The 10,187-nt window shown below is 33.3% G+C and overlaps 1 protein-coding gene across 1 annotated transcript; it reads left to right on the forward strand.

Annotated features, from left to right (window-relative positions):
- The first annotated feature begins 1,071 nt into the window (after nucleotides 1-1,071).
- On the forward strand, nucleotides 1,072-6,516 carry LOC110735033 (cystathionine gamma-synthase 1, chloroplastic-like). The gene is made up of 11 exons (XM_021915154.1): nucleotides 1,072-1,706; nucleotides 2,065-2,168; nucleotides 2,362-2,435; nucleotides 2,526-2,694; nucleotides 3,175-3,234; nucleotides 3,554-3,757; nucleotides 3,852-3,938; nucleotides 4,186-4,293; nucleotides 5,194-5,289; nucleotides 5,404-5,522; nucleotides 6,215-6,516. Exons 1-11 carry the CDS (start codon nucleotides 1,214-1,216, stop codon nucleotides 6,336-6,338), a joined length of 1,638 nt encoding a protein of 545 aa, XP_021770846.1. The 5' UTR covers nucleotides 1,072-1,213; the 3' UTR covers nucleotides 6,339-6,516.
- The last annotated feature ends 3,671 nt before the right edge of the window (nucleotides 6,517-10,187 follow it).

Here is a 10,187-nt window from a genome sequence, read left to right on the forward strand (position 1 = left end):
ATTGTTAATTGTTTTTTTTTTAATTTTTTTATATAGCTATTTAGAATTTATACTCCTAAAATATTTGTTTGCATATTTTCCCTCATTAATGTAACTAACAATTGAAAAAGCTCCCGAACATGCATGACTAGCTATGGCATGTACATTACGTGTGTTAGCCACTCTAGTAACGTAAATAAGTTTTATTGATCTACCATGAAAAAATGAGGTTACTCACTTACTCTTATAAATAAGTGAAGTTAATCTTTTGTTAGTTAAAAGAAAAGACTAGCAGTTAATCAAATGAATAAATAGGTTTACTTTTTTTTTTTTTAAAAAATATATAATTAAATAAGGTTACTTTTACTGACAAAATAAGTTACTCTTATAAATAATTGAGGCTACTTATCTTCTATAACTAATACTAAAGTAATTGCAGCTTCTTATAAAAATTTTTACCTCCAAAACTATTGTTGACATCAATTTTTTTTTTTTATTATTATTTAAGGTAAAGCTAACATTTTTTAAATTTTATTATAACTATAAAGTTAATTAGAATATTTATGTCCTTTACTTTAGCTCAATAAATTTCACGAGGGATTAAGAATTATTATGTTTTGCTTAAAAAATTTGTGTTACATATTTACAAGTGAATTTTTATTATTAAAACCATGCATCGTACGAGACTAACCTAATATAATTGAATAAAGAATACTCATATCAAATAATGTGACACCGTATGGTTAGGCATACATACAACACTTATTGAACAAACATGTGTACGAGATATTACAAACAAATTGTACTTAACAATTACTTTATGTTAATATAACATCTAAACCTAAAATTAAAAATTTCCCACATAATATTAAATTAATTTAATAGAAATGATAATAAATTAAAAATAAAATATGAAGTCATCCAAGTTCCAACAAAAATAGAATGTCTTTTTTTTTATTATTGAAAAACCAAATTTTTTTTTTTTCCATTATAAAAAACCTTAGTTAAAACCTTCTCTCTCCAACTAACCATAGTTAAGTTAAGGCCAAATGCTTCCCCACCAACCAATACTACCCTTTTATATTTGAAAATCAACTCTCCATTTCAGAAATTTCCGTCACATTTTCCGGAGGACGGAACTCTGAAAACTCACCCACAAACTACACCACCAACACAAATCTTGAGGAGAGAGAAAAACCCTCAAAAAAGTGAAAAACACCTTCAATCTCCTTCAATGGCGGTTTCTAGCAGCTGTTACGCTAGGGTTTTTCCCCCATTTGAATGCCGCTCTGAGCCTGAATTCTCCGCTACCTTGAAACCCGACATCCCTTCTTCAAACGCCGGTAAATATCGCCGGACTTTCGCTGGAATTGGCGGGAGTTCGTTTTCCGGTACTAGCGGTCTTTCTTCCATGATCTTGCGATTTCCTCCGAACTTTGTTCGCCAGTTGAGCACCAAGGCTCGCCGGAACTGTAGCAACATCGGTGTTGCGCAAATTGTTGCGGCTTCATGGTCGAACAAAGAGGGTGATTTTAGCGGTGTTCCGGCGGCTACTGCCGTCGACGCCGCTGCCATCGCCGCCGTCGAAATCGTGAATGATTCGTCGGAGGTTGATGATGTTGTTGATGTAGTTGGTGATTGTAAAACTAACAGTGATGGTGATGGTGGTGTAGAGTTTTCTTCTTACGATTTTTTGAGCTCTGATGGGAGTCTTGCTATTCATGCTGGTATAATTCCTTAATTTGTTCAATCATTTTTTGTTATTTATTTATTGTGATATTGTTTTTGAGGTTTAATTTGGATTGTACTATGTTTGTGAAAATAATATTTGATGTTTCTATAAATAAATAAATAAATGCATTTTTGATAAATGAGTGTGTTCATACTTGCTAATTGATGTTGTAGATCTCTTGTTGATTAGTATTAGGGTTTTGGTGTTTCGGGTTTTAGACAAACCCGCGCCAGTTTTATTCGTGTCGAAAAAAGAAGCAATGAAAAGAATGATAAATGATGTGAGGAATATGGTGTTTAGTTTTGTTGCAATTATATTGTGTGTGGCTTGCTGAAGTGTTGATTGTCGTGCAGGTGAACGTTTAGGGCGCGGCATTGTTACTGATGCGATTACTACTCCAGTAGTTAACACCTCTGCATACTTCTTTAAGAAAACTGCTGATCTTCTTGATTTCAAGGTATTAATATTTGGCTTTAATCGTTCGAGTTGTTTGGTTGGTGCATTACTGGTTTTTGGGTGGGAGAATAATCCTGATTGGTGTTGAATTTAGTTATTGTGAAAGAGTGATCTTATTTGGGGTATGCTGCAATAGTTTCCTTGTGATTGGTTAGTGTTCATTTGTATTTTACATCAATAATCTCGCTTTGTAGGAGGGGCGTCAAACAAGTTTTGAGTATGGCCGGTATGGTAATCCTACATCACAGGTTTTGGAAGATAAGATTAGGTTTGTCTTTTATCAATCTACTGCGTTGTTTTTAATATCCTTGCTTATTTAGTTTGTAGAATGTCGATCTGATTGTTTATGATGCAACAGTGCTCTTGAAGGAGCTGAATCTACAATGTTACTGGCATCTGGAATGTGTGCAAGTATTGTCATGATGTTGGCTCTGGTTCCTGCTGGAGGTCATATTGTGACTACTACTGACTGCTACCGCAAGACCAGAATGTTTATTGAGAATTTCCTCCCAAAAATGGGAATCAAGGTAAATTCTATGCCATTCATATATATATGTATATAATTTTATCCTTTTTTTTTTTGTGGAGGAATCTTACTTACTTTGTATTTTATTGTAAATCAAATGTGATTTTTTGTCATGTCTTGCTTATTTTTACTTTGCATTTTGGAGGTCCGTATAATGAGGGAGAATAGAAGTAGACCATTTTTAAGTAGAATGTAATGTTTTTGAAAATGGGGTTTAACAAAAGTGGTTTAAAGTATAAGCTTGCCCAGAATTTCATTCAATATGTTTCTAGATCATGCGAGATGATGTGCTTTTTACATGTTTATAATTTTCACTGAAACTCACACTGTCAATCTGTATGAAATTAAGGGCCGTCTCTTGATTGTCATATTTGATCTATTTCAATACCAAGTATCCAAGCTGCTGATTTGTATATATTGTGGTGTTAGTAGATGAGGTTTTATTGGCGCTCATTGTGTGTTTTTTTTCCTCTAACTGTAGGCAACCGTCATTGACCCTGCTGATGTTGAAGGCCTGAAGTCTGCATTGGATCAGAATAATGTAAGTAGTAATCAGGGAAGACTACTTTTGGCCTTCTAATTTTTATCCTTTTTTTTTTTTTTTTTTTTTTTTAGTGGTTCAATTTTGACTCTGCACATTTTTTAAAACACTACTTTGGCCCTTGGCATTGTTAATTGTCATTGTGAATGCATCAAACGTTGATGTTGGGTGTTAGACAAATCTAACAAGATCTAATGTATATAACCACTGATGGTCGAAGTACTTTGAATAGTGTCAAAGTCGGATACTACTAAAAAAGGGGAGGAAGTATGTAGTTCAAGAGATGAAGATATTAACAACATGATATGGTGTTTGGCAGGTTACTCTTTTCTTCACAGAGTCTCCGACCAATCCATTTCTTAGATGTGTTGACATTAAGCTGGTATCAGATCTTTGCCACAAGAAAGGAACTTTGGTCTGCATTGATGGAACATTTGCCAGCCCGCTTAACCAGAAGGCCCTAGCTCTGGGAGCTGATCTTGTTGTGCACTCAATGACAAAATTCATTGGGGGACATAATGATGTATGTTGACTCTTACTTTGGATTTGACCATATAGAAAATTGGTGCTTTGATTTCTGTTTCTGATATATACATTTGAAATGTGAAATTTTGCAGGTGCTTGGTGGTTGCATCAGTGGCTCACTAAAATTGATATCTGCAATACGCAATATGCATCACATTCTTGGTGGGACTCTTAACCCAGTAAGTAACTTTGCTGGAAATTTATACTTTTCTTATTTCAGCTCTTGTTATTCATGGTTATGTGAGATTCATGCTTTTGTATTTCTTGTATTATTGTAGCTTTTGACTTTCTTAAGCCTATCATATTGGAAGTCAGTGGATGTGCACACTGAGAGTAAATTGTATCATAATTATTACCTATTATGGATTAAATTTGTCGGGCTCTGCCACGCTTCAGTTCTCATGGTTTGGATTTACTTTTGTCCAGAATGCCGCGTACCTGATCATTCGTGGTATGAAGACCCTACATCTTCGTGTACAGCAGCAGAATACTACCGCGATGAGGATGGCCGAAGTTTTAGAGGCACATCCTAAGGTAATTAAGTTGGTTTATCATTTTGGTTTCGTGACTTTATCAGGTGGAACCTTGTGTCCTCTAGGTCTTCTGTATAGCTTTGGGTGTGTTCTATTATACGTTACAGTGGCCCTCATATCTATTTTCATGAATTATGTTACAACTTATCTTACAGACAATTGTTTTTGTATGCAACATTTTTTCTCCACAAGATTGTCTAGATACCTTGGTAAAAGTTACTCATGGAAGCTTTTGCTTACTAAAAAAATTTGCTGTCTAATTATGGTAATTTGAGGGAGGCTAGTTTTCATCAGATTTTTTATTGACAAGAGTCTTATACTGATCACCACTTCTTTCACTCGTAGATAATACAAGGCTCTCATGCTCTTGAGGTTGAACTTTGACCACTTATATCTCTTAAAATTTATTCATAGAAATACTAGAGCTATGTTGTTAGAAACCTATCTTTCTCGTGGCAATGTTTTGAGTTAAGCATTTATCAGTTGGGCAGAAGGATCCTTTATTTATTCTGGCTGTGTTGAAAGAAGGATGGGGTGTAGAATAAAATCGTCAGCTTGCTTATGTTGTAGACCTTTGGTTCAACATGCGAACATATCATTAACTCTACCTCAAACTGCTTTGTGTATTCATGGTAGAAGCTTGCTAGTCTCTTGTTCTTACTGTATGGACTATTGATTTTTGCATGTTAAGTACCTAAACTAGTATTGTGGCAGCATTAAATATGGCGGCTATTTTCCTTTAAAGATAGATAATTAAGTATAGGCATGTATACTATTTAATATTCTATTGTCATCTATGCCTGTGCTGTATTTGCTTGTGGTGAATTGATGTTCATCACTTCCATGAAACGGTTTCTGAAATTGTTTGAGAGGTTCAGAACTAACTGGACAATATTGGCAGGTGAAGCGTGTTTATTATCCAGGCCTTCCTAGTCACCCTGAGCATGAGCTGGCTAAAAGGCAAATGACTGGTTTTGGTGGAGTGGTTAGTTTTGAGGTGAGTGGTTCAGTTCCGCACTGGTTGTGGTATTTGGCAAATTTGTTTCCTGCACTGTTGCCCCCATTGCAGCTACATCCGAGTTGAAATAACATTCTATCTATTGTATTACAGATTGATGGTGATCTGATGGACACAATTAAATTTGTTGATGCATTGAAGATCGCTTACATCGCTCCATCATTTGGAGGCTGTGAAAGCATTGTTGATCAGCCTGCAATCATGTCTTACTGGTATGTATGCCTTTTCTTTACGTATTTTTCTTGGAAAGTAAAGGACCAGAATAAAGAGGAGTTGATTTGTCATGGTATCATTTTCCTAAGACTACTAGATTGCCAATTGCTCGAAAGTTGTCAAGTTGAAGAGAAATCACTAAAAATCGATGGCCTGTTTTGTGGTATTCTTAGGATTTAGTCCTACTTGTTATGTCATTATAAGTAGTTACACGCTGATGTGTAATATGATGGTCCCTCCACTTAGGCCTTGGACCACCTTGTTGCTATGATTTTATAAGTCGACACCAGTGTTTTATTGTCAATTTTATGTTCAAAAGCTGCTAGTTTCCTTATTTAAATATATTTTTCAAGATTTGGAAAGATTTGATGAATTAAATATAATTGAAGCAGAAAATAGTTACAAAAGCATATTGCTACAAAAGGGACCAGAGTAGCTTTTTTTTTCCCCTTATTTCATTGTCTTTATTTGGGGCAAATTTATTATTTGCATCTAGAAGCAACTATCCTTAATAATTTAGGTATGTATACTTGACCGTTAGTACCCTCTTAGATTGTTGGCATTATGTGGAGTATATCGCAGCATATTCGGAGTACATGATAAGTTAACCTTGTCAATTTTATATGATTGTGGGGGTCGATTTGCATTGTTTGGTTGATTGATCAACTCTTTACATGTATTTTATAAACAGGGATCTAAGTCAATCTGAGAGGCTAGCGTATGGGATCTCAGACAACTTGATTCGATTCAGTTTTGGAGTTGAGGACTTTGAGGATTTGAAGGCAGATATGCTTCAAGCTCTGGAGGCCATATAAGGCGCAATTTCTTGCTTTTTATTACAGTACCATGTTTTGTTCTAAGGATGATTTTTCATCCCCTAAAGATTTCTCTTCATTGCGGTTGGTGATTCATTTAAATGATTCCTGATTTTCCCGATGTGACGTATTTGCTTATTTCATAAGAAATCAGTCATTTTCATTGTTATTTGCTGTTGCTCTTTGTTACCTGTCTGTTTGTCAAGTTCTGGTGGCAAGATTTTAGGTTTTGGGTTTTGATTGAGAACTTCTCTTCAATTTATTATAGAAAATTGCGCAATTTGTTATAATACACAAACTCTTATATGTGGCTGGCCACACCGTATGACCAGTCATTATAGGGGTTACTTCGTTAATGCTATAAGAGTTACTTGCTCAGTGTTATAGGGGTGGTTACTTCGTCAGTAGTAAAGGGCTACTCGGCCAGTATTAAAGGGGTTATTTTGCTCTTTTATAAGCGGTGACACGGTGTTGACAGCCGCACACAAGACGGGCTGATTATAATCATGTTTTTGTTTGTCAAGTTCTCTCTCCTTAAGCTTATCACTGTACATATTTTATTTTTATTTTTTATTTTTTTACCAGAGTTTATCACATACAGTAAATAAAGTTAAGACTTGTGCTTTTCTTGTCCTTTATCTGTTCCAGTTTGCAAAAAATCGGTCCTTTGTTTTGTGAGTTGCATTATTTGCAAAAACATAGATTCCTAGACAGGAGAAAGAAAAAAGAGGAATAGTGTGATATGAGAGAGGTAGAGATAAAAGGAAAGTGGCGTATCTAATTTGAATATTTTTTTATTTAAAAATTCAATTTATCTAATCTGAATTTTCTATGTAGTTGGCAACATCGTGTGGTCAGAGTTAAGGATGTTCATTGTTCTAAGACTGGACCAGATCGAAAAAATGAACTTCAAGAACCGAAGACCGGACCGATTAAGCCAGGATCAAATTCGGACCGGACCGAAAAAATGGGTCCAAAACCCGGACCGGACCGATTGTAGAATTTTTATTAAAAAAAATTCTAAATTTTAAATAATTTATGAAAAATTCGAAAAAAAAACAATATTTTAATGTCTTTTTTTGTATGTTTTGTACAAAAAATCTCATACAACTAAAGTTTTTCAAGGTTATTAAAGATAATCTTAATCATTATTAAAGGTTTTATGTATAATTTTAAGCAAAAATTGGTCCGATCCAAGACCGATTTTTATAGGGTTTTGGACCAGACCGAAGACCGGAAAAATAAATTTCTCAACCCGGAGACCGAACCGAGGTCATCCGGACTGGTTCGGTCCATTTTTTTTAACCCGAACCAATTTTTGAACACCTCTAGTCGGAGTTACTTATTAGGGGTTACTTATTTAGGAGTACTTAGAGGCTGTTTAGTTCACCTGATTTTAGCTTATCTGATCTGAACTTATTTTTTCTGATCTGATCTGAACTTATTTTTTCTGATCTGAACTTATTTTTTCTGATCTGATCTGAACTTTTTTTTTTTTTTTCTGATTTGACCTTATTTTAATTATTTCAATATTCTACTTTTAATGTTAATCAATATTAATGTTTAATTATTATTGTTATTATTATTATTATCATTATAATAATTATTATTATTATATGATATTATATTACTATGATATTATATTATATTATTATTATTATTATTATTATTATTATTATATTGTATTATATTGTATTATATTATTATTATATTATATTATATTATGTTATTATTATTACTATTATATTATATTATATTATATTATATTTTTATTATTAAATAATAATAATATCATTATTGTTAATGGAATTGTTTCTAAAATTTCAAAAGGTGAGATTGTTTCTGGAAGATGGAGCAAAGGTGTGATTATTAGATTTCATTTTCCTTTTTTTATTTAAGCTTTTATATTTAACTTGTTTAGTGCGTTTAAGTGCTTTTTTATTCATTTGTTCCTCTATTGAACCTTTTTTTATTCATGCGTGTATGGTTGTGTGGGAATGACACACTGACCCGTTTTAACCCATCAAAACCCGAATTTAACCCGACCTGAATTCAACCCAACCTATTCCTATCCCGACCCGAATTTAACCTGACCTATTACTAACCCGACCCGAATTTAACCTGACCTATTACTAGCCCGACCCGAATTCAACCCGATCTATCATTAACCCGACCTGAAATCAACCCGACTTGTTATTGACCCGAAATTAACTAGCAATCTAGGATTACGTCATATTTTTTTTTTCTTTCCCTAATTCTATGAGTTATTTTCCTATTTAAGCTTATTCAAATATTTTCAAAAAAATTCTCTATTATCAAATGTATTATAATTTACGTCTCAAAAAAACCTAGGAAAATTTATGAATACCACTACTTTTTGGATGCATGTGCATTCTTTATTCAAATTTAGTAATTACTATTTACGAATACTACTACTTTGTAGGTGCATGTGCATTAATGTAGTCAACCCGAAATGAGCCGAACCGAATTAATCCGACCCACACTTCACACTTCACAATTGGCAATTATGGTTGCTACATTCATACTTCACAATTTTATTCGAATACATGAGTTGGATATACCCATTGATAGTGGTATAGAAATCGAACCAAGAGCAGATTATGATTTGTTTAACGAGAATTAATATAGCTGTAATGAAAGAAGTACAACTTAATATAGCGAAGGAAATTTGGAACTTCTTGTAATGAAAATTATATTTGTAAACGTTTATGATTTGGAGCTTATAATGAAATTTTAATTATTATCGTTTATTGTTTGTGCTATTTAATAACATAGACAATATTGCTAGTTCAACAAACGATAAAATCAAATCCGATACATCATAAATCAATAATAATAATAATAATAATAATAATAATAATAATAATAATAATAATAATAATAATAATAATAATTTGATCTGAACTTATTTTTTCTGACCTGATCTGAACTTATTTTTTCTGATTTGATCTGATCTGAACTTATTTTTCCTGATCTGAACTTATTTTTTCTGATCTGATCTGAACTTATTTTTTCTGAAATAAGTAAAAATAAGGTGAACTAAACAGGGCCTTAGTTGATTAAGGGTTACTTATTTTTGGGTTATTCAGTCGGTCGAGGGTTACTTATTTTGGGGTTATTTAGTCAATTAGTGCATTTTATGTGTAAGAGTAACCCCTGACCGACCGAGTAACCCATGAATAAGTAATCCCTAATTGATCGAGTAATCCGTGATCGACCGAGTATAACCACAGAATAAATAACCCCTGAATAAGTAACCTCGGCTACATAATGTGACCAACCACATATGAAAATTTTTGATCAAATTAAAGATATGGAGGAAGTAATTAGGCCACAAATTTTACTCATTTCTATTCTAATCCAGTTCTTGTAGTAGCACTATATTAATATCACCATTAGTTTTACTTTTGAAACCCTTTGGAGGGTAATTATTAACCGCAAGTAATTTCTAAATTAATCAATCTAACACATTAACTCCATCAATGGGGGATAACACAAACCTTCAAACCTTTGCTTTAAACTCCATTTTCTCTCTCTCCTTGCCTTTGTTTAAGATTCATTCAATTTTAAATCCCAAATACACTGCCTATTTCCTCCTAAGGTTGTCAAAAGCTATTGCAACATGATAACCCAACGCAAACTTGACTTGAAATAAGGTTGTCAATAAGTCTCGATCCATTTAAATAATTGGGTTGACACGAAGATAAACGGGTTTGGGTTTCAACCCAAAATCGACACGTGTAATTCAATTATAAAAATTGTTCGACTTTTAACCAATTAGCTCAACTCGACAACACCTTTTATATAAACCTGGTTGTACTTAGAGGT

This window comes from Chenopodium quinoa, unplaced genomic scaffold (assembly GCF_001683475.1).
Source record: "Chenopodium quinoa cultivar QQ74 unplaced genomic scaffold, ASM168347v1, whole genome shotgun sequence".
Lineage (NCBI taxonomy): Eukaryota > Viridiplantae > Streptophyta > Magnoliopsida > Caryophyllales > Amaranthaceae > Chenopodium > Chenopodium quinoa.

Bases quoted from the DNA above. Each gene is read 5' to 3' on its own strand.
- LOC110735033 (XM_021915154.1), top strand. From the start codon at position 1,214: ATGGCGGTTTCTAGCAGCTGTTACGCTAGGGTTTTTCCCCCATTTGAA. The intron at 3,235-3,553 runs GTAAGTAGTAAT...GGTGTTTGGCAG, and splicing joins CTGCATTGGATCAGAATAAT to GTTACTCTTTTCTTCACAGA. The intron at 3,758-3,851 runs GTATGTTGACTC...GAAATTTTGCAG, and splicing joins TCATTGGGGGACATAATGAT to GTGCTTGGTGGTTGCATCAG.